The sequence below is a fragment of the Pediculus humanus genome, genomic scaffold, assembly GCF_000006295.1.
Source record: "Pediculus humanus corporis 1103172107481 genomic scaffold, whole genome shotgun sequence".
NCBI lineage: Eukaryota > Metazoa > Arthropoda > Insecta > Psocodea > Pediculidae > Pediculus > Pediculus humanus.
In genome coordinates, this window is record NW_002987098.1 from 301374 (window position 1) to 326064 (window position 24691).

Sequence of the window (24691 nt, forward strand, 5' to 3'; positions counted from 1 at the left end):
TGAATGTTTGTTTCATACATTTTGTTATCGAGCGGAGGAATAAAATGCAAATGTTCTTTTGAGGGCAAACCACATAATATCCTTCTAAAAATGTTAATAAGTAATTTTAAAATTATTAATTTGTTTTTTTTTTTAAATTACAGTTTTTTTTTTAATTCGTATAATTGTGTAATAATAAAATTTTATAAAAACTTACCTTAAAGAAAGATCCGTTCTTGCAGAAAGTGCTCTTTTAAAACGAACTTGAGACATAAATAAAAATGATTTTAATGATCTATTACTAACTACAGCGCTATGCAATGCAGGAATAGAGTGAAATATATAACTAGGTTTGTTTTTATAATCGGATGTAAAATCTAATTTGAAATTGGATTCATTTTTAGGTGAATTTAATTTATCTTGTTCTTCTACGTTTAATTCTTGGTTGTTTTCCACGAGTTTGTCTTCTGTTGAATCGCTTAATCTCATAAAAATTGAATTTTTTACTTCGGAATCTGAAACAATAAATTTACACAAAATACAAATGTCAAACAATAATTAATGTTGTTACGCAACTCTTACTTTCGTTTTCTTCATTATTTAAAAGATTTTCGGAAAATTCCTCTCCAGCGTATTTAATTGAAATTCCTAAATTTGTGACAAGTTTTTTTATCATCCAACGACGATGTCCTGAACTTAAATTTTCTGATCTTTTAATTTTTGAACGAGTTTCTGTAAGTAAAGTTGCCCAATCGGCACCCAATACATCAACAATTCCTACAATCAAAATAAAAATAAATTTTTTAACATTGTACAATAAATTAATGTCGCCATTATTAGAAATTTTTAAACAACCTTTACTAGCACGGGCTTCTTCTTCTAGTTCTTCATCCGATATTTCTTCAAAATCTAATGAACGCTCGCCTAAACATTCGAGTAACGATTTTTTGCTTAAAAAAAAAAAAATAAAAAAAAAAATTAATTAATTAAAATATAAGGTAAAATAAATAATTAATTTATTTTATGTATTACCTTTGATCAAATAAGAATTCATTGCTGTTGTAAATTTGTTGCGGTGTGTTGTCAGTGATATTTTTTGTGAAATTTTCGTTTATTGGTTCCTTAAATAAATAATAATTTTTTTTATTAAAATAATTATTATCATATATTATTATTATTATTATTATATATCAAATTATTTCAAATTTATTATTTCCTAAGCAAGTAGTAAGTTTTAATGACCGAAATAAGAAAAATACCAAGAAATTTTTTTGGCCTGTATTTTCCTAAGTTTTTTATAGTTTTACTTACGTCATCTTGATTAAGGATATCATCGGGATCGTCACTGATGTCACTCAAAGCATCTTCTTCTTCTTTTAAAGATTTTTCATTATGAGCAGACTGACTACCAGATTCTACTTTTATCGTTTCTTTTTCTTTTTCGGTATTAATAGTCACGTTCGATTCATGGATACCAAGTTTTTTTTCGTCCTGCTCTGTTTTCGAAAAATTGTTTTTTTTTTTTTTTTTTGTAAATATTATTTTTCTGTTGAATATATATTAAATTTTATAATAATATTTACCTTTAATTTCATCATTTCTTAATTCTGAACCATGTTCTTCGCAATATAGTTTATGAGGCTTTTCTTGAATCCATTCTGATTTCCAATCGTCGTGGGGTTTTCTAACGTACATACTCCAATTATTATCACGTGGTTCTTCACGATCTACCCATTTTTGATCAAACCTAAATTAATAATTAAAATCAACATTTAAAAACGATAATAATAAAAAAAAAACATTCGAATCAATAATTTAAAAAGATTAATGAAAATTCGTAAATAATTTTAGTCAACGAAAAAAAAATTTGAACCTTGAATTCCATTCTCGATGTCTATCTATATGATTCCAATCATCCCTTCCTTCCGAATTTTTATAATCAAGACCTGAATCTTTGGTATTCCAATCATTACAGTTGTGTAATATTCTTCGGCTAAAAAAAAAAAAAGAAGAAATATCCTGTCTATTTTATATAATTTTTTTTACAAATGTCATTTATTTTTGTATAACTGAATAATGACAGTAACATTAGATGTTACTGACTGCTGTGAAAAATACCTTCTTTTTTCATCTATAGAAAATTCCCTAAGATCTGATTCTCCTTCTCTTCTTCCACGTCTGTATAGGTCTTCTGCAGGTCTTCTACCCAGAGAATGAAGTCTTCTGTCGTTGTTTGAATCTAAAACTCTTCTCCTATCGCCCAATGAATCTCCCGTGTGTCTTCCTTCTTCCCATTGTCTCCTGGAATCGTTTCCACTGTCTATTGTTCGTTTTCCATCTCCTATACTTCGACGCGGAGGTTCCAAGGCACTGCGCATATCATCTCTACTTTTTCTACTATCGTAATCTCTCTCCAACTGTTTTCTTTCATTTTCATCAGAACGCCTTGCGTCTCGTCGATCGTGATCTTTTTCTGTTACATGTACTTCTTTTCCATCTTTATTTTGATTGCCAGATTTTTCATTGTTTCTACGGTCACGCAATACGAGTTTTTCGGACGATTTAATAGTACTAGAATCACCGGAGTTTCTCGAAAAGCCCTCTGACTTTCGATCTAACAATAGAGATGATTCTTTGTTTATATCTTTTAGTTTGCCATCCATAGCCTCGCGATGTTTTTTATCTTTTTCCTTTCTATCCTTGTCTGTTTTTTCTCTTTCACGTTGACGTTCTCTACATCGTTCCAGTGATTCATCTTTTTCTTTATGACGTTCCAGTTCGCGTTCTTTAGTAACCCTTACACGACCTGATTCGAGTTCGCGACTACGTTTACTTTTATTTCTAACCGTGTCTCTTTCTAAATCTTTTTCTCTTAAAGAACGCTTTTCATGATCACTATTGTTTTTTTTGGGTTTTAATTTGTCTTTTTCGCATTTACCTTTGTCTTTCTCTTCTTTAATTTTCTCTCGGTCGCTGCGTTTTCTGTCTTTTTCAACATTTTCTTGCTTGCCTTTTATTTCGTTTGAATTTTTTTCAGACGATTTTGAATGTCCCGATTCTTTTTTTAAATAATTATCTTTCATATATGCAGGGGGCTTTAATGGTAAAATTTTTCCGCCCTTTTTAAGACCTCCACTGGAATCATTCTCATTACTTTTGTCTCTGCGAACTGTTTTTCGACTTTTTTCTCTTCTGGGTGAACTTTTTTGATCATCGTAATGAGAACGACGCTTATCTGTAGACGTGTCGTGTCTTCGCATTCTAGGTGAAGACATTTTGTGATTTCTAGCAGGTGAATTTTGTGCTTTTAATGGAGACTGTTTTGTTTTGTCTTTAACTGAATGACTGGTGTCCTTAACTTTTTTGACGCCTCTTTTAGGAGAAGATTCTTTTCCCTTTGGAGAAAAAATTTTACTTTTGTTTTTACCGAGCGTTTTCTCATATTGGGGAGAGGAACTTTTATTTTTAGTGGTTTCCGAACTACAGCGTGGAGAAGACTTTTTTAAAGGTAAATGCCTGACAAGAGATCGCCCCCGAGATTTTTCCCAGCTAGGACTAAAACCTTTTTTTTGAACTGAAAGTTTTTTTGAAACTATAACACTCTTATTTTTTCTATCTGTTCCATTATGAGATTCTTTTTTTTCAACAGTTCTCTTGGAATTATTCGTTTTTGTTTTCAAAATTTTTGGATTCTTTTTCTGACGATGCAAACGCTTATCAGACTCAGAGGATGAAGATGAATGCTTCCTTTTACGATTAGATCTTTTTTCAGGCTCAGATGAGGAACTACTAGTTGAAGTGGAAGAAGTGGATGATTCGGAAGTAGTTGTAGATGAACTACTGGATGATGCAGCTCTCTAAAACATTTGAAATTTTTGAATTGATTTGATTAAATTTTAGAATGAATAAATTTATTAAATAAATTGTCTTTACTTACATCCTATCAAAATACAATATAAAAATCATGTGGTAAATTAATTTTTAATAATTTTAAAAACTTATTTTAAAAAAAAATCATACTTTTTCATCAAATGTATAAAAAAATGGCTCATATGTTTAAAATAACAGACATTTAAATTAGGATTCATAATATAGGGAAAGAGTTTTTTAGATTCTAAATACATACCTTTTCATTTTTTTTTTCTTTTTGTTTATTTAACTCCTTTTCCTTTTTCAACTGAATTTGAAGCTCCCTTTGTAATTCCTCCTTTCTTTTCTCTAAAGCCTTTTCATCTGCTTCTTCTAAATCTCGTAGTTCCCATCCTTCCCACTCTAAATCTGAACCTTGAAGTGACCTTACTGATTTCCTATTATCATCTTTGATTTTTTTATGAATGTTAACAGACTTTTTGGAAATTTCAGGTTTAGTTCTTTTAGATGGACTAGTCAAAATATGACTATTTACAAACCTATAAAAATTTTTAATTGATTACATGGAGTTAAGTATTAAAATAATGATTACCATCAAAACTCTATTAGTATTTTTGAAATGCCTACTTGCATTGTTTATTGAGTGGGCAGGTTCCATTTTGTGCCCAACTCTGGCAAATATTTTTTGAAGAAATAGAACTAGATTTGGTTCCTAATCTTTCAAATACACTAGGCTTCCTGTCGGGACTACTAGTATTTATTTTCCTAGATGAATTTCCCGACCTCGACATATTTTTAAAAAAATTATTTTACAAAGAAAATACATAAATTGACTGTGGTAACATTATCATGAAATGAGTGCTGAGTTATTTCATTTAATATTTTCAAAAACAATCATAAACTTCAAAAATTGACAAAAAAAATTTTTTAATACAGTTTTTTTAAAACTTTTTCATGAATATTTATAATAAAAATAAAGGAACCTAGATTATTATTTTTATAAAAATGCCGGCTTTTATAAATATTTACGAATTTGTTTTAAATTTTTTATTTTTACAATTGAACAATAATATCCCTACTGAGGTTTATTACTTTTTATAACACTTATAACATTCAAGTCATAGAAAAACAAAATTTTTTAAAAATAATAATTTTTTCATAGACTAGCATGTTTACGAGGTAGACATTAAATTGTAGTCTATGGTAGTATTTTGTACTGGAATGCCTCCATTATTGTAAAGAGTGACTGCTTTGAATTTTTTTTTGAATTATACTTATTTTTCTTCAGTTAAAATGTCTGTAGCATTTGTTCAAAGAGGCAGACCGCCTCCCACGGCGATTCAAATTCAAAAGGTTTGTTCATACTAAATGTTTTATAATTTTTTTTTTGTTTGTTTAAAAAAATTATTACTAAATTAACTTTAAATATTTATCTTGTACATAATTTTTTAAAAAAAATTTTTGTTTCTTAATTTTTCTTCCTTCTAAAATTATTTAAAGGTAAAATTACAATTTTATTTTAAATATAAATATGTATAATTTTATAAATGAGTATTACTATAAAACTTTGTATATATAAATGAGTATCAGCATATTTGTACGTGCGTGCATTTATAAGTATACTATGCAAAGTATACGGATAGAGTTAGTAAAAATTGCAGCAATCATTAATAAAAACTCACTAACTAATTTTATTCAATAAGTTTTCGTTAAAAACGTTTTTTTTTTTTTTTTTTTTTTTTCTTTCAGATGCTAGATGAAAACAGTCATTTGATTCAGTCTATTCAAGAATTTCAGAGCAAAGGAAAAATTTCTGAGTGTATGCAATACCAACAAATACTTCATCGAAATTTAGTTTATTTAGCATCCATAGCTGATGCTAACCAAAATGTTCAAGCTCTTTTACCAGTAAGTTTTATTTTAAATCCTAGGAGTCTAAAAAAACAGTCTTATAAAATTAAATAAAATTTATGAGTAAATAATTATATTTATTCATGTTATTCAATATATTGGGTTTCTAATTTAAATAATTGTAAAAATTAATCATTTTTTTGTTACAGTAAATAAGAGTACTTAAAGTAAAAGTATGCATATTCTTAATAATTTTTTTTGAACATATTTAGTAGTAATTTTATTTTTTAAATTTTTAAAAATAATTTTATTACACATTTTAAATTTTGACCTGTTTTTAAGTTTTTTATCATTGATTGTACATTACAATTTTATCTCTTTATCATATAATATGACTTGTTTTAGTTTGTAACATACTCATTTAGGGTTCCTAAAAATTTTCTATGCTTGCAAATGATTATGAATTTTTATTTAGCCTCCAGGACAAGTACCTCAACATGGTGTCCCTGTAACATCTGCTTCTTCTTCAAATGAGACTACTAGTGGCTCAGTACAAGTTTTTCCTCAGCCTCAAAATTTCAGAACTTCTTCGAGTCAACAAAACATGTCACCCAGAAATCCTGGTCCAGGTCAACAATCATACAGGTATCCCCAGCAACAAAATTATCAAAATCAATATCCGCCGCAAACGCAAGGACAAAATTATGTAGCTCCTGTGCAAGCTCCCAACAGTTCTTATTCTTCGCCACAAGGAAGTTACAATACGACCTATGGAACTCAAGCATCGTCTCAAAACACATATGGCTCTCCTTCTCCTAATTATACATCAGGTTCACAATCTCAATATGGACCTTCACCACAACAACCCTATGGACCACCTCCGCCGCCGCCTCCCCCTCCTCCTCCTCCACCGCCTTCCACAACTCAATCTTCTGCGTATCCGCCATCTACTTCGAACAATCAATCAGGATATCAACCTTCTGGTTTTCAAGCTCCGCTTAGTAACTACTCAAGTTCTCAACCTTCGATAACAAACAGTTATACATCATCGCCGGGAGCTTCATTTACACCTAATGCCAATCAAACTGGATACAATCAAAATAACTATCCATCTCCTCAGCCGCATCCCGCTACCCAAGCTTATAGCCCTGGTCCTTCTAATTATAATCCCACTGCAACTCCTTTTTCTCAACCGCCTAACACTCCTGCTCAAACAACTTTTCCTTCTCCCGTAAGTAGTTCACCGTCCGCCGGAACTCAAACCTACGCACAGGGCAACTCTTCGCAATCCTATCCGACTCCTCCGGGATCTCAAGCAAGTACTTATCCGCCGCCTCCTCCTCCGCCATCTCAGTCTGTGGCTACATCTTCGAGTCAACCTACGTATCAGGGAGGTCAATCGCAAAATTCGGCAACAATTCAACCATATCAATCTCCCTCTGGTCAAGGCTCGGTTTCTGCTACGGGACAATATCCTCCTGCACCAACACAAAATTATCAGCCCGGGAGCCAACAGAATTATCAACAATCAAATTATCCTCAACACGGTTATTCACAATCGTATCCTCCTGCTAATCAATATTCCCAACAATATTCTCGCCCGCCACAAATGCCATCATCAGGTCCACAAAATCAACCTGCGGGAGCGGGACAATTTGGCTACGAGCAAAGTCGTTTTCAAAATTATCAGCCACCGCCTCAGTAAAACTTTTGCGAATGATCAAATAATAAAAAATAGGACTTTTTTTTTTTTTTTTTTTTCTGAAATGTGTCAATGTGATTTTTCTTTGCATACTGAAAGGATTTCTAGGTACCTCAGTATTACATAATTTTTTTTTTTTTTTTTTTTTTCATTCTGTTCTAGTACTTAAAAAAGGTGTGTGGAAAAAAAACTTTTTTTATCTTTTATCAAATTACTTTCTTTTTTTTTACGTAATAATAATAGTAATAATAATAGAACTATAATTTTAAAAAAAATATATATATAATAATTATGTCAAATAGAAAATAATTTTTATGCCTTTTTACAGAACATCACTTTCCGAAGTAACAAGATATTGTTAATTAATTAAATATTAAAGGCGTTTAAAGTACAATTTTAAAATAATCTATATATTTTTTACAGTTTTAATATTTAATATAAGATCAATTATTTTATCACAACTCATGAAAATAATAAAATTAAAAAGATAAACCTATGTAAATGAAATGGTTATAAAGTTATAGTTCAGTAGAATATGAGACTTTATAGATTTCTAAGTTGTTGTAAATATTTATTACTAAATTTAAATTATTTTTTATTTAATTAAAAATTGAAATTTTCCTTTATGAAATTCTGCTCCCGGTCTCGCTTCGAATCATTTTTTTAAAAAATGTTAATTAATATGAAATTATTTGATTTTAAATAAAGACAAACAAAATTTATTCTTTTAAGAATAATTTTTTATTGTAAACTCTTCAATAAAAAAAAAAAAAAATTCATTAAAATTTTCATTCATTCTACTTGTTATAAAATCTTAAAATAATAATTTTTTAATTTGTATTTTATGAGAACATTTTTATGTGCTTTTTTTTATATTTTTTGACAAAAATAATTAAAAAAAAAAAAGAAAGAAAAGTATATTAAATTATCATCAATTTCTATGATCGGGATTTTAAAAAAAAAAAAAAAATTTTCATATTTATGTGTGAAAAATGGGGTTGATTATTGATTGACCCTCTTATTTTATTTAATATAAATAAAATTAAATTATTTTAGGAATTTTCCTCTCGTAGCTAATTATTTTTCAAACCAAGTTATTTATATATAAGTGTGGATAATTTTTTTTTTATAAATAAAAGAAATTTCAAATAACAAATATCAACAAATTAATTTAGTTTCATTAATAAGTTTTTTTTTTTTGTCCCTTTTGTAAATTAGTAATAAATAAATGAATTTTTTTTTATAAATAAACGTACCTTTTAATTTTTTATCTTTAAATAAAAGAAATTATATATTCTCTTTGATTTTCAATTTAATAATCAAGTTTCATTTATTTAGAAAGGAACGATTAAAAAATATAAAAATGTAATTAACTTTCCCCCACCCCCCATCCATATAAATTAAAAATATTGTTTTTGTAATTTATATGTTGTTATTATTATTATTATTTAGAAAAAAAATTATGTGCATTTAAAATTGCAATTTAAGATAATTAATCGACAAAAACGCTTTTACAATATTTTTTTTTTTTTGAGAAAATAATAAATAAATAAATAATTTAATTTATTTAATTTGAAAGGTATTTAATTATTCGTAATCAAAGTTTTTACATATTTTTTTTTTTTTTTTAAACTAATAATTCAATTAGTTTACAAATTTTTTTTTCTTTTTTTTTTTTTTTATATAGGGTATCAACATCTGGGGGTTTATTTTGAAAATATTTTAATTAATAATTTACAAGTAAATTTAAAAGGCTATAACGTAAAGCTTGGGCAATATCTAACAGGTTTTTAAAAAAAAAAAAAAAAAAAAAAATTATATATTTAAATAAATATATAAATAAAAGTTGTCATTTAAGCAAATATACTAAAAGTCTTTTTTAACTATAGATTTGATAATAATAATAATAATAATAATGAAATCCAATTGACAGATGTGTATTCGTCCCTAAAATTCCTTTAATTGATTCGGTAGTACATTAAATTAATTTACTATTTTTAAACGGCCCTTTTATTAAAGAAAAAAAAAAAAAAAAAAACTGCACATTTGAAATTGTAAAACGTTAATAAATTATATTTATATATATATAAATTAAATGTTGTGTTTTATGCTGAACACAATTTAAATTTTTACATCTCGTTGGCCGTTAAAAAAAAAAAAAACATTAAAAAGCACAATTTACTCTTCGGCGTCTTTGTTGCTTTTATCTTTAATATAGAAAACGTGAACAAATAATTAATAACAAAAAAAAATAATAATTAACATTGTTTTTTTTTTCTTTTTTTTAAATTACATGCTTACAAATTATAGTTATGATAGATAGTTACAATTCCCCCAATTATTTGATAAATTAATAGTAACTTTTAGTAGGACATAAATATATATATATATATTATTTGTCTAAATAAAAATTAATATTAAAAATATTTATAATCGTATCATTTGATTGTTTATCGTTACCTATTTGTTATAAACAATAATGAAATTATCATTTAAATAAAAATTACGATGTTAATATATATATATATATATATATATATATATATATATATATACCGTGAATAAAAAGAAATTTCAAAAAAAAAAAAAAAAAAACAATTAATTAAGTACTACACTGGAAGGCTTCCAAACAAATATTTGCTCTGATTTTTAGGAAGACAAATATTTCAAGCCCCCCCGCCCCCGTAAAAAAAAAAAAAAAAAAAAAAAAAAAAAAAAAAACATACCGCATAGCAAAATTTTTTATAAAACGTGAACAATTATTAATAGGAATCTACGTAAATAAAATATTCAAAAATATTATAAGCTGTTTTAATGCATTTTTCTACAGTAGTAATACCTTCTTTAGTCTGATTTTGACAGCAGATGAACGTTTTACATATGATTCTTTTGCTAATGTTCTGTCACCGGTTTTAATTCCTTTATTTGTTTTATGAGATAAGCTTTTTCGTCATTAAATTGTTCATCTTCAGAACGATCTGTGTGAAACCTAGTTAAAAATTCCACCAATTTCTCTTGGTTTCTCAATAAAATATCTAATATTGGTTTAGGCTTGTTTGGATTGGCCACAAATACCTAAAATAAATTAAAACCACATTTAATGTTTAAAAACTTAACATTTTTAATAATATCTACTCATTGAGTGTTTACCTTTTTTAAAAAATTTAATATTCCTTACCTGTGTGTTACCTGATTATATAAACAAAAAAAAACTTAGCCATCACCCAAAAAAATGAAAATAAATATTTGTGAAAATAATGTAATGTAATTTACTACAAGCACATAAATGATTACAAGTTTACAAAATTTAAATTTTAAATTTAAAGTAATATTGTTAACCACTTTGTAACTAAATCATTGATATTAAAACTTAATTTAAAATCTGTACAGTACAGTTAGTTATTTTTAAATTAAAAGGGTAATATTTACCTTAAACACGTGAAAAGCTTCAAATTGTATATTTCGAGATTTTTCCTTAAGCATATTCATCATCAGTTTTAAATTATCTGGGCTAGATATATATCTTGTCATAACAGCAAAATTATGACGATCCAATAAAAGTTCTCCCAAAAGTTTGAGGCTTTGACGCCTTGTAACATAATTTTCAGAATTCAATAATCTTTGATAATGTGTGAATACCTTATCATAATTCACTTCTAAAAATTCAGCACACAAAACTTTATGCCTTGTGAGAAGCTCCTAAAAAATTAAAATTTTTAAATCTTAAAATAACAGACAATGAATGAATGGCCTGCATTTATGGATTTTCATTTTATTACTATATTTTTTACAAAATGATTTCAATAATATGTTTTTGTTTGTTTCATTGCAAATACCTTAAAAGTAGAAAATGCATCAGATGCAATATCAAAAGTAGAAACTTCCACATATCTGAAAAAATTAAAAAAATCTTCAGAATAAAGCATTATTTTAGCCAATGCTTCATATCGTGCACATTCTCTGAGCATTGTCCCACAATTGAGAGCAATTTCTTGATGCTCATATCCCTTCATCAAGGTAAATAATATTTCTGGTTTTGTGCATGTATATTCCACAGTTGGTGACCTAGTCCCTATTTGGCGTCTAAGAATGTTATTAAAAACCTGAGCCACATCTTTTTTCCCCTACAACAAAAGAGTAAAGATTAACTTTCACAATCAGATGATGAAAAAAAATTTTTCCTCGTGATTGATTAAATATAAACATTGTTTTTAATCATTATTATCTGTTATAAAACAGATCATCAATTATAAAAAAATAAATAATACTATATATTAAAATACAATAATAATAAATTTAAAATTAATTTTTTTTTAGAAGCATGTTGTTCATTTGGTCTTGCTTATAAAATTACATGTAATTATTTGTATAAATATCCCTTTCCTTGTTTACATATATATATATATCATTAAATTAGTGTTATTTAGTACTCACTTCAAAGTCTATGCGATTTAAATTTTGAATTAATATGAGAAGCAAATTTGAATTATACAGTTCTTGAGCTAATTGAGCAACAATTATTTCAGTATGAGGTTCTGCTTCTGATGTTCCATACAACATATTTTTAATAAGAACCAAATTTTTGCTGACTTCTTCTTGTGCTTTTTCAGCTTTTTTGTCTCCTCTTTCCAGTGCACTTATTGCTTCTTTAAGAGATTTAACCACCTCAGCTGGACTTTTAGCTGATTTTCCAAATAAAGGCATTTTAATTAATTAATAAACTCAAACCTAAAACTAAAAATTTTATTGTGATAAAAAAAAAACAAAAAATTGAATTTGAATTTTATTAAGGATCAATAAATATTAGCTTTAATATCAAATTCAATCATAATGAATATTTTTGACAATGTAAATAAAAAATTAAAAACAAAAATACTTGTAATCTTGGACGAATTTCTGAAAACAATTATTATAATACATACTAAAAAAAAAAAAAAAAAAAATAATAAAACAGTAATGACGCACAGCTTAATTTTGGGTTTGTCCTATACTAAATAAATTGCACAGGAAAAGAAAAAATATGTAATTAGACAGGTTGTTTAGGAAATCAAATTTTTTATTACCTTATAAAGATATATACAAAATAAAGATATATTACTTAAAGCGTGAATTTTACAAGATAATAGTTTAATTTTCTTGCCTATATTATAATTCACATTTTATATTCACAATTGCAATTTGTCATTAAAAAGTGTCAGGTGAAATTACAATATGACCAACTGAACAAATGTTTAAACGAGTTTAGCAGAAGACATATTAAATATTTAAAAACCATTACTAATAATATTTCAAAATGGCAAAAAATACCTTAAGTTCGGCTTTTAGAAAAATAGACGTTGATCAGTATAACGAAGATAATTTTAAGGAAGATGATCAAAATGAAATGCAGTCTTCACCTGTAGGGCCAGACGAGTGTGAAGTAACCCAAATGATTTCTCAAGGCAAATATTTCGAAGCATTGCGCACAGTTTTGTCAAATGCTCCTCTAGGATCAAAAAGCCAACAAATCAAAGAAAATGCCTTTAATATTACTTTAAAAGTTTTAATGTCTATAAAAGCATCGCAAATGGATGAAATAATAAGTCTGTTGGACACGGATTTATTAGACATATTAATGAAGTACGTCTATAGAGGATTTGAAATCCCTTCAGAAGGTTCCAGTGGACACCTTTTGGTATGGCACGAAAAAGTTTTTGCAGCCGCTGGCGTGGGTAGCATTGTAAGAGTTTTAACTGATTCCAAAAGAGTTTAGGTATCTTCAAAATAAAAGCTTTAAATTTATTTTATGCTTTATTTATTTTGCATAATTTTTTTTTACTATACATTGAATGTCTCCATAATTGTTTGTAAATAAGTATTTTATCATACAAAAAAGTGTTACAAAAATTTTTCAAATACACTTTATTACACACTAGTAATACAGCACAATTATTATAAAAAATACTTGTTTTCTCTTTTGTATTATCACTGATGTTAACATGTATAACAAAAGTGTTTTTTTTTTTTTTTTTTTTTGCAAAATTTAAAGTTATTTTAAAATTTTTGAAATAGATAAAATAAAATATGCTTTTTAAATAGTTTCAATTAGTGCCAGAGGATTCAAGTTTATGTGTAATGTGGCTTTGGTAAAAAGTGAATAATTCTTGAAAAAGGTAATTAAATAAATATATTACTCTATATTACTATACTGTATTAAATAAATACTACTACTCTGCGATTGGGCTGTTCAGTAATTCTATAAAGTTAATCTATTACTAATTTTAATCTGATGATCCAATAATAAAATTTTATAATATGTTGACTAGAACATTTAATTTTATGATGATTTTTTTTTTTTTTTATATTATACTAATTCGAAGACTATATTGTTGTAAAAGAAAAATAAAATTATTGGGTTCAATCGTTCCCGATACAATTAAGTAGATTCAATTTTAAAAAATATATATTTTATGCAATAATTTAACTAGGACTCTGTAAAGAACTTGTTAACCATTTATGTGAAACAAATTGAAAACAAAGTATTGAGGGAAAAAAAATTTGATTATAGAAAAAAAATTATTTACATGCAATTTTGTTAACATTCTGAAATTACAATGAAGTTTTCTAATCATAATGGACTATTGAACAAACAATCAAATTTACTTTTTATACATTTTAAAACAACAAAATAACTTTAGTGAGTATGAAAATTTGAATGGGATTTATGGCAAAAAAAAAAAAAAAAAAAAACCAAGTAAATCTATACAAAAAATAAGAGATTGCACAATGAGAATTTTAAAAACATGTAATAGAAAGTAGATATGTTTATTATTTATTTGCCATATATTGTGCCAACTTGTAATCTCTGTTAATTATTATTATTTATTTTATATGCATTTCTTTGTTATTCAATTTAAAAAAATAAAAATAAAATTATATATTTATGTATATCGTCTTGCTTCAAAATAAAAATAAAAAAATTCTTATTTATAAACTATTTTTAAAGATGGGCAGTGACATTAATTATAACTTGACTAGTTTTATATATGGTATTAAATAGAAATTTAAAAATTTTTACAATTTCATCATCACATTCCATACTGGAAAATTGGAATCTAATATGAATAGATAAAGTTCTTTAAAAAAATTTTTAACTCTGAATAGCTCTTCCATATTTATTGTTGTTCACAAGAATTACATTTAAACTTTTGTATAAATTGTTTTTTTTTTAAATAATTCTTTTCATTTTTTATCAACAAATTATAATTAATCCATAAATCTTGAGATTATTTTAGTTTCAGTATAAAAATTATTAATTTTCTTTATTCGCTTTATTTTGTACAAAATGATTCAAATTCAATACATTTTCTTTACATTTGTATTTGGAAACAAAAGTTATTTATAGTAAGAACATTTAAAGGATGACGTTAGTTAAAAACCTTAATGTATTCATAACATTTTTGGAAATAATAAATGCATTAATTAAATTACTATTATTTTCTGTATTTAATTTTTTAATTAATAAAAAAATTTAATATCTTTGTTCGTGAAATGAAATCAATTACTTTTTTAAATATTTTCATATTTCCATGTTACTTGTTTACTACTTTTTGTAAATTAAAATTTAATTCAGTTTAAAAATTTGCTATAATTTAATATTGATTTTTAAAAGGAATTAAAAATTTAGATAGTAGTAAAACTAAAATAAAATAAAATGTAAAAGGATTAACTTGTTGTTGTTAACATAATAATTTCTTCAATTTCTTTTATTTTCAATTATATTCATATTTTATATAAATAATAAATGCAACAGAATACAATTCATAATTTCTATTCCATATGTACCATTTAATTAGTAGTATTTAGTACAATATAAATAAGTTAGCAATAATTTTAAAAAAAAAAAAACAAAAAGAAACATGGAATTTCAAACATTGGTATGCCACATGTTTTTTTAGAATTTTTTTATTAATTATTTTTCTAAAAATTCGCTTTATACCCATATATTCATTTAACAGCGATAAATAAAAATATTATAAAACTAATAATTATATAGGCATCTTTTTTTTTTTTTGTTGTATTATTTACTGGAGATACCTAAAAAGTAACAATATGTCTTTTTTTGGAAAGCCTATAAACGAGAAAATATCTCTAATTTCATTTCGATAGAATAAAACAAATATAAAATAAATATGCAATAAAAACAGTAATTTTTTCATGTCATTCAATTTTTTATTATTTATTTTTGTACCATGTATTTAAATAAATAATTTAAAATTGAACAACTCAAATTTTTATACTAAAATTCTTAATATTAAATTTTCATATGTGTAAACATAACTTTTATAATTCTGACTTATGTTTATTACTGAGACTTAGTAAATAACATCATTCTCCCCTTTTTGAAGCCATTAAAAATTAAATTATTTCTTAATTATTAATACATTAATTTGATTATTATTTTTTAAACTGTGAGTTTATATACAATGCACTATAAAGTCAAAAATATACATACAGAGTAATATATATATATACATGCCAACATGCACAAACATTTGCACAAACATACACACACAGACACAATCACACTCATGCACACATGCTTACACACAGAGTTACACACATAACTGTGTACATAACCTATGTGTTATTACAATAATTATAAATTGTAATTTATTTTTTTAAATATAATTATTGTGCATTCAGATGAACACTAACAAGAACAATTTTCTTTTGAAGGACTTTGATCATTAACTGCAGTTGATCTTCCTGGTTGTGTTGCTTTATGTTGTACTCCTGATTCAGCTGCATTAGGATCTAATCGACCATCAATGATACTTTGATAAATCTTATTCGCTGTTTCTAAAAATGCTTCTTCAACATTTTCACCTCTAAAATTTAATTTAGAAACAATACAATTCTTTTTTTTTTTTTTTGGTTATAAATTATTCCCTATTAACTGTTTATATAAATTGGTTGTTAATAATAAATGTTTTGAACTCTGAATACTTACGTTTTAGCACTTGCCTCGACAAACATCAGACCATTTTCTTCAGCAAATTGTTTGGCTTCTTCATAAGTCACATCTCTCTGTTGATTTAAGTCACATTTATTACCTATTAGAAATATAACCTAAAATAAAAAATGAGAAATAATAAGTTATGAATACTTCATTTTCAAATAACTTTAAAAATGCTTTTAACTCACAGTGCTGGGATTGGTCAAGTTTCTCGTATCAGTGAGCCAATTACTTAAATGATTATATGTGGATCTTCTAGTAATATCATACACCATGAGTGCACCAGCAGCTCCCCTGTAGTAAGACCTAGTAACTGCTCTAAATCTTTCTTGCCCAGCTGTGTCCCAGATTTGAAGTTTAATTTTTTGCCCTGACACTTCAATAACTCTTGTACCAAACTCTACTCCCAGAGTGTGATGACAATCAGACATGACTGTAATACATTTCAAAAACTTCTTAAAGAAATGTTGAATGATGAGTTAATAATAAAAGACAGGTCAGTCATTCGAGTAGCGTGCAATAAAATTTCTTCAATTTAAGATTAATTCTCACACTTACATTTTTTTTCCGTAAACTGGTGAAGTAAACATGATTTTCCCACTCCCATATCTCCAATAAGAATATATTTAAATATATAAGAATAATTGTACGGACCTGAAGACATTTTCTTAGTTTTTATGCTCTTTTACGAAAGTGAAAATTACCTCAAGGTCTTACACGATATTACGCATTAATATGCTGAAGATTTTTTTTTTTTAAATGGTAACAATAAAAAAATTAATGTCAAATAATTTTAGTACTAAGTAGACTTAAGTAAATTTTTTTAAACAGAAACTGTAAAACTAAACTTCAAATTTAAAATAAATTGATTATGCAGAAGCAGACGATCAGAAACGTCAAAATATCTTCGTTAAGTGAAGAGCCTTCTCCGCCCTATGATTTTAATGCAGGCAATTTATCGCGAACGTCTCAGGTGTCGGTAACATAAGAAGTTTAATTTGAGTACAGAATTAAAATCACGTGCTTTATTATGTTATTAATTCTCAATTATTTCATTTTAAATGATTTAAAATGTTTTCGTTATATATCAAGCTAAATTATTAGATTCTTAATGTATTCGAAAATAAAGATTTGTATTAGTGCTTGACTGAAGAATTTATAAGGTATTTTAAATTTTAATTTACACAAAAAAAATATATAATGTCAAGTAATGAATTGTTTTTACATTGGTCTAATTTTGCGCCTATCTTGTTTAATTGTCTTTAGTTTTATTTAATGAAATATTTATTTACATGGGGTTAATAATTTATTAAATTTTGGTATTTACTATTAATAAAAAAAATAAATTATGGAATCAAGATAAGTAAATTACCTTTTTTTAATTTTTTAGTTGAGTTTTCATGGATTTTAAAACTTATAAAAGCTATCATGAAGATTTCATGAAATTCAATAATGGCACTTCTTTGCAAGAATGCGGAGTTTTATTATCTTTAATACCATTGTATATTTTTTTTACCATTTGGATATCTTTTATGGTTTCTAAAACTGTGCAAATATTTTTTGAATTTTTTATTATTTTATTTTTGACCATCCTAAATCTTACAATACTCTCAGACATTACTTATATATTTTTTTTGAATACAGTCTTGCTGTACTTTGGAATTATGATAAAAAATTCATCTTTTGAAACTATTAAAGATGTTTTATGTTGTAAATGCACCAGTGGAAAAAATATTATTACATATTATAGAGCCAGTACGAATTTCATTTCGGCCATTTGTATTTTAGCAGTGGATTTTCATGTATTTCCTAGAAGATTTGCTAAAACTGAGTTGTATGGTTGCGGACTAATGGATCTTGGAGTTGGTTTTTTCATCTGTGCAAATGGGCTTGTTCACAATCGAAAATCACATCAAACAAAGACTAATGTTCTGAAAAACTTTTTAAACTGTGGTGTATTATTCATGTTTGGATTTATAAGATTAATTTCAACAAAAACCATTGAATACCAGGAGCATTTGACAGAATATGGAACTCAATGGAATTTTTTTTTCACTCTTGGATGCTGCAAAATGTTTATTTACCTAGCAGAGTTATTATTTCAAAATAAAAATTTTTTATGGCTTTGTATTGTAACTGGTATAATTCATGAAGCCATTTTAAGCTTGGGAATAAGAGAATGGATATTTTCAAATGAGCCTAGGAATACATTTTTATCTGCAAATAGAGAGGGATTATTCTCTTGTTTAGGGTATTTATGTATATATTTTGCTGCTACCTGTTTAGGAAAATTTTTGACTTTTTCATCATCAATGAAATATCAAAATGTAATTACTTTTTTTGTGTCTTTGTCATTTTTTGGCTGGGTTACTGTCATATTTTTTAATCACAATTTTGGTATTTCTCGGAGATTAGCCAATAGTGGTTACATAATATGGGTTTTATCTTTAACTGTAAATATTTTGCTATTGTTAACTATAATTGAGTTGAGTTTAATAATTTTAAAAAATGAAAAGCCAGGTAAAATTAATACAATTTTAAGGGTGCCTTTTTTACTACAAAGCATAAATGCTAATGGCTTGTTTTTTTTTTTAATAAGCAATTTATTAACAGGATTAATTAATGTGGTTTTTCAAACTTTTTTGTTAAATGAAATTGTAAGTGTAATAATAATAGTAATTTATATGACAATTGTTTGCAGTGTAACTTGTTATTTCTTTCAAAAGAAAATTTTATTAAAATTTTATTTTAAATAATTTTTTGAATCCAAACAGTGTATTTTTGTGATTGGAATTTAGTGTGATTTTCAATAAAAAAAAGATAAAAAATTTGGTTTAAAATAAATTTTTTTTGGCGAAAAATCATAAAATATTTTTTTTTTTTTTTTTCATGAGTGGAAAGTGATGCGACATTTAAAAAAAAGCATAAATTTTGGTTACACTTAGTGTTTTTTTTTTTTTTTTTTTCATAATTTATGGGTCTCGGTCAGTACGGTCAGTATTAAAAGGTAATTTAAAATTTTTTAAAGAAAGTTCTAAAAAATGAAGATAGGAAAGATTCCATAATTAATTTTTTTGTAAGTCGATTTGAAGCTTTTTTTTTTTTTTTTTTTTTTTTTAAATTTTTAAACTTCATTGAGCAAAACAAAAGAACGATGGCGGACTGTTATATCTGAAAGAAACAAAAGGATAACATTAAAAGGAAAAATTACGCGGGAAGGAATTGTAAAACATAAAAAAAAAAAAAAAAACGATCAAATTAATCGTGCTTTTTTATGAATAATAATTATTTATTCTATTTTTGGTTTCCAGCAATAATAATATTTTTTTTAAAAGTGATTAAACTTTAACTTGGATTTGAACGTTTTGCTCAAATTATTCATTTTATACGATAAATGCAAAACATAATTTTTTAATAGTTTCAAACGTTGAAAAAATTTTTAAATGTACCATTAAGAAAGAAGTTTGTGTCAAAAAAAAATTTATTTTGTGTTTTAATAATTTTATTGGTTGTAAAATCAATAAAAATAATATAAAAAAACTTTTTAATCGTTTTTTAATTTGAAAAAAAAAAAAAAAAAAATTGTTTTATATTGTTTTCGTTTACAATTTTTTTACAAAATAAATTGTTAGCAAAGTTTTTTTTATAATTTTATTTTTACGCGCACTCTAATTTTTGTGCTAAAAAACAGAGTACGTTACATTAATTTATCACGTAAATTACTTAAATTATTTCATTATAATGTTAAAGTTATATATCAAAAATATAATCTATAAAAAGGTATAGACTCTATTTTTATTATTACAGTATAAAAAAGTTAATTGAAAAATAAATAAATAAACCGTGCTAAACATATGAGAAAGTGATTAAAAAAAAAAAAAAAAATCTAGTTCATTAAGTAACAAGTGCAAATATTTATAAATTAAAGATAATTTGTGGAAGTTACTTATAATGGAAACAAAAAGTAATTTGCAAGAGTACTAAAATAAGTTGTTCCAACAAACAGTACTCATAAGTACAATAAGAAATTTATAGTTCTTCATGCCTTTGAACTAAAGTGATTTTCTTTAAAAATTTTTCATGATGTATTACACGTGAAACAAGTTTGTCAACCAAACGCAAAAATTCATCAACATCAAATGCATAATTTGTAAACTTGGCATGAGCACCTCCTTGAGGATGATGTCCTTCATCTTCTTTAAAAAGCTTATTTTTATCTTCCCAAGTAATGTATTCTACTCCTCTTAATCTAGCAAGATCCATGTAACAATTTTCGTCTTCGCAATTGTACCTGTATTATAAAAAACAATTAATTAACAAGTTTTTTTTTCATACTTTTTGTTTTAGAAGAAGAAGAAGAAGAAAACATACAGTTCAAAAACTCCAGCCCAGTCGGGTAAAAATAATAGGTGAGTGAGTCCAGCTCCATGCATACCAATTAAAATATCAGTGTTTCTTATTATTTCCAACTGACTAGAAAAACGCATATTTTTGTTAAAAACAGTTTTTTTAACATTGTAGCTTTTATTTTGAGAAAGTGAATTAATAAGATCTTTTTCGTTTAATATATTTCTAAAAGATGTTTCACGAGAAAGTAAAGTAATTTTAATTTGCGAATTTTCACGCTCATGTTCTTTAATTTTCAATCTGTGTAAAACAAATTCAGAAAAAGCTTTGAAAAGACCGCTCTTTTTACAACCGCTAATCTAAAAAAAAAAAAAAAACATTTTAGCTCTACTTGTTTTATTGTACCTTAAACAAAGTAAATTTGAGCAAAAATTTTAGTACAGTATACATAAATTTTGTAGGAAAAATATGTTATATATAATAATATTATTAATGGAAACAATAATATTGAAAATTTCTCAAATGATTTTGTTTTTTACTTACAAGAGGAGTATTATAATATAAACCAAATATCATTCTGGGTAGAAGTGGAAATACAACATTTTTGAAACAAACTGTTTTTCCAATAAAATTTCTTAAAGTCAAAATTGGATTATTTGAAAACACTCTCCACATTTCATCAAAGTTTGAATGATAAGGAAATGTTTCCCAAATAATGATATTTATGTCAGTAGAAAATGTCAGAGGATGTGACATGTTGACATGTAACGATGCATATAAATTAAAAAAATCACAAAAATGATGATACATATTTACTGCTAAAATCAAATTATACAAAAAACAATTGATTTTTTTTTTTGTATTAAAAAAAATAAAATAAAAAAGTGTTCATATGCTTACTGGCATCTATTTTCATTATAAATGTTGGCTTCATAATAATAATGTCGCATAAATTATTTACAATTGGTCTTTCATCGAATTGTTTAAAAAATCTTATTTCTGGTGCCCAAGATTGCAAAGGACTCAAATGATCAACTAAGCTTGAAAGTCGTTTTTTATGAAGTTCGCAATAGCCACCGATATCTCCGTAAGAAAACACATCCATTTTATATCGGAATGGCTCTTTAATTGTTGAAAGCGATGAAAAATTCATAAATAAATTTCTTCCTCGGCAAAACTGAAGATGATCACTGCATTCTAATGCAGTATCTTCCTTTAAAAAAAAAAAGAAAAAAAAAATTAAAAAAATGTGCAATTCAATAACAAAATATTTGGATTTATCAGTGCGTCAATTGTTTATTTATGTATTTAAACGTCTCACCGAGCTTAGTAGCTGGCGGCGTCATCAGTCATACATTTATTATCATAAAACTACAAATATAGAGAAAAAAAAATTATTTTAATAATTATATGGTATTATTTTTATTTTTATTTTTAAAATAGATGGAAAGTTAATAGTATTTAACAGAATCTTGAATGAAAATCTTCAGATTATTATCACACATTCATCATTAAAAATGGTTATGCAAACCAGCTGACGTAATTTCGCTGTTGTCATAACAATTAAAAATAACGAGATGGTTTAAAATCAGGATTACTTTGGGTGCATTTTAGTAGTAATTTAACTTCAGGCAGACTTTGTACAATCAAAGGTCGACGAACTGTAAAATAAATTAAATATATTGTTTTTTAAATCAAAATTTAAAATATCTGAAAAAACGATAAACTAAATAAAGCCAAGGATAACAGAGAATTAAAATATAATATTATTAACATCACTTCTGACACACAACAAGTTTCATGTACTTGTTGGAGTTTTTTTTTTTTTTTTTTTTTTGAGAAAAAGGTTACTGAATTGTTTTGAGGTTAGCACCACTTAATAAGTTTAGAAATATGAACACTAAGAAAAGATTGAAGAAAAAAACATTCAGTAAATTATATATATACATATATATGAAAATGTTTTTAATTGTAAAAGAAAATATGAAAACAGAAATACGAGTTTCAAATCTTATTGAGAGACCGATCAATTAAAATCAGCTAATTTTTTTGAAAAAAGTTTCTTAGACAAAAATAAGAACAAAAAAAAAAAAAAAAAAAAAATCACCTTGAATTTGGGCTCACATATCACTCTTATACTCTCTCTTTGGCTTTTAATATAACCAAAATCTCCTTGGTTGTAAAATATAGATGTTTTATTTTTCTTAAAATGTTGATGAATTCCATCATTTTCTGTACATACTGGTTGCGAATATACCAGGTTTCTATGACAATTTTCTTCATATCCCCAACAAGGTAGTGGATTTACACTGATTTCCTTAAAGCACATAAATATCTTTTAGTAATAACTTCAATTCTGGCAATGACAAGATAAATATGAAAAAAAAAATTAATTTATATTTAATGAATGTAGTAGTGCATGTGTAAAACAGAGTACCTGAGATTTACATTTTTCATCAGACAAGCACTTTTTTAATTCTTCTGGAAATTTCTGAGTAAAAGGTAATTGATTTATGGCAAATTGGATGATGTACGCACGTAAATGTAAACTGGACGATACGCAGAAAATCATAAAATTTCATTCATAAATTTATAAATTTTTTTAGGTTTAGAAAAAATAAATTACAATAATAATTTAAAAAATTTAATTAAATTTTATAAAAAATAAAATTTTTAAAAAGTTCACAAATAATGAAAAAAATAAAAATTTCCAGTGATAAATATATACAACAATGGAATTTTAAAACAATATATACAATTTTTTAATTTATACCCCATTTGAAAATTGGAAGGGGTTTAATTTTTGGTTTTAAAAAAAAAAAAAAAAAAAAATTTTTTTTTCGTTACTCATTTTAAGTTGGTAAAATGTAAAAAATATTGTATAACAAATATGGTAGAAAGTATTGCTAATTTGCCGGATAATGTATTAGAAGTTTTATTTTCTTATCTTGCTTTGCACGACCTTAAGAATTGTTCTTTGGTTTGTAAAAGTTGGAACAGATTTTTAAGCGATGAGAACAGTGACGTGTGGAGATTTCAATGCGTTCGTAAAATAACAGATGATACTTTGAAGTCTGATCTTCTTTCATCTATACCTTCGTACAAAGCCAAATTAAGAGCTTTTTTTCATGCTTGGAATCCTGCTGACTGTTCACGAAATGTTTATATTAAAACAAATGGGTTTACTCTTCATCGTAACCCTGTAGCTCAAAGTACAGATGCTGCTCGGTCGAAAGTAGGATTTAAACGAGGAAGACATGCTTGGGAAATCATTTGGGAGGGTCCTTTAGGTACAGTAGCCGTAATAGGAATCACTACTTCAGAAGCTCCATTGCAATGTCACGGTTACATAGCATTGTTAGGATCCGATGATCAAAGCTGGGGTTGGAATTTGGTAGACAATCATTTGTTACATAATGGAGATTCTCAAGGCAGTTACCCTTTATTGAATAATGCTCCAAAGTATCAAGTTGGAGAAAAAATTCGCGTTATACTTGATTGTGAAGATAATACATTGTCTTTTGAAAAGAATTATGAATTTTTAGGAGTTGCTTTTAGAGGTAATTAAAGTAATCATTTTTAAGTAATTTAAGCAATAATTTTAGGATATCTTAATATATTGGGATTTTATTTTTACAATTTCTGTAAAAATAATTAATGACAAAAACTTTAATAATCACTAAAATTTATGTAAATAAGCTTTACTTTTTAAACAATATATATATATATTTTACTTTAAAATTAAATGAAATTAATTTATATTAAATTATTAAAAAACATATTTGATTTTTCAGGTCTTCCTGACAAAAAATTGTATCCTTCTGTTTCTGCAGTTTATGGAAACACAGAAGTTTCAATGGTGTATTTGGGAGCACCCTTGGATGGCTAATTGCTATTGAATAATTCATTATTCAAGTATTAATAAAAGCCAATGTTTTTTATTC

At 25.8% G+C, this 24691-nt stretch overlaps 8 protein-coding genes across 8 annotated transcripts; 4 read left to right on the forward strand and 4 right to left on the reverse strand.

Moving 5' to 3' along the window:
* Positions 1–192: 192 nt before the first annotated feature.
* Positions 193–4640, reverse strand: Phum_PHUM137500 (retiin, putative; the record flags this gene model as incomplete). Its single annotated transcript, XM_002424553.1, has 9 exons — positions 193–494; positions 562–756; positions 835–903; positions 1287–1475; positions 1593–1663; positions 1853–1972; positions 2098–3836; positions 4106–4388; positions 4477–4640. The coding sequence occupies 9 exons, from the start codon at positions 4638–4640 to the stop codon at positions 193–195; spliced, it is 3132 nt and encodes a 1043-aa protein (XP_002424598.1).
* Positions 4641–5598: 958 nt separating this feature from the next.
* On the forward strand, positions 5599–7405 carry Phum_PHUM137510 (synovial sarcoma associated ss18 protein, putative; the record flags this gene model as incomplete). Its single annotated transcript, XM_002424554.1, has 2 exons — positions 5599–5757; positions 6176–7405. 2 exons carry the CDS (start codon positions 5599–5601, stop codon positions 7403–7405), a joined length of 1389 nt encoding a protein of 462 aa, XP_002424599.1.
* A 2889-nt stretch (positions 7406–10294) lies between these two features.
* On the reverse strand, positions 10295–12106 carry Phum_PHUM137520 (protein Mo25, putative; the record flags this gene model as incomplete). The annotated part of the gene is made up of 4 exons (XM_002424555.1): positions 10295–10477; positions 10832–11101; positions 11239–11526; positions 11837–12106. The coding sequence occupies 4 exons, from the start codon at positions 12104–12106 to the stop codon at positions 10295–10297; spliced, it is 1011 nt and encodes a 336-aa protein (XP_002424600.1).
* A 589-nt stretch (positions 12107–12695) lies between these two features.
* Phum_PHUM137530 (arp2/3 complex 16 kD subunit, putative) lies at positions 12696–13531 on the forward strand (the record flags this gene model as incomplete). The annotated part of the gene is made up of 2 exons (XM_002424556.1): positions 12696–13148; positions 13481–13531. 2 exons carry the CDS (start codon positions 12696–12698, stop codon positions 13529–13531), a joined length of 504 nt encoding a protein of 167 aa, XP_002424601.1.
* Positions 13532–16094: 2563 nt separating this feature from the next.
* Phum_PHUM137540 (uncharacterized protein) lies at positions 16095–17064 on the reverse strand (the record flags this gene model as incomplete). Its single annotated transcript, XM_002424557.1, has 4 exons — positions 16095–16272; positions 16395–16513; positions 16589–16833; positions 16959–17064. The coding sequence occupies 4 exons, from the start codon at positions 17062–17064 to the stop codon at positions 16095–16097; spliced, it is 648 nt and encodes a 215-aa protein (XP_002424602.1).
* Positions 17065–17800: 736 nt separating this feature from the next.
* Phum_PHUM137550 (GPI-anchored wall transfer protein, putative) lies at positions 17801–19345 on the forward strand (the record flags this gene model as incomplete). Its single annotated transcript, XM_002424558.1, has 4 exons — positions 17801–17901; positions 18151–18920; positions 19014–19057; positions 19295–19345. 4 exons carry the CDS (start codon positions 17801–17803, stop codon positions 19343–19345), a joined length of 966 nt encoding a protein of 321 aa, XP_002424603.1.
* Positions 19346–20429: 1084 nt separating this feature from the next.
* Positions 20430–23319, reverse strand: Phum_PHUM137560 (glycosyltransferase, putative; the record flags this gene model as incomplete). Its single annotated transcript, XM_002424559.1, has 6 exons — positions 20430–20691; positions 20772–21106; positions 21291–21565; positions 21648–21960; positions 22855–23064; positions 23185–23319. 6 exons carry the CDS (start codon positions 23317–23319, stop codon positions 20430–20432), a joined length of 1530 nt encoding a protein of 509 aa, XP_002424604.1.
* A 318-nt stretch (positions 23320–23637) lies between these two features.
* Positions 23638–24636, forward strand: Phum_PHUM137570 (F-box/SPRY-domain protein, putative; the record flags this gene model as incomplete). The annotated part of the gene is made up of 2 exons (XM_002424560.1): positions 23638–24307; positions 24542–24636. The coding sequence occupies 2 exons, from the start codon at positions 23638–23640 to the stop codon at positions 24634–24636; spliced, it is 765 nt and encodes a 254-aa protein (XP_002424605.1).
* Positions 24637–24691: the final 55 nt, after the last annotated feature.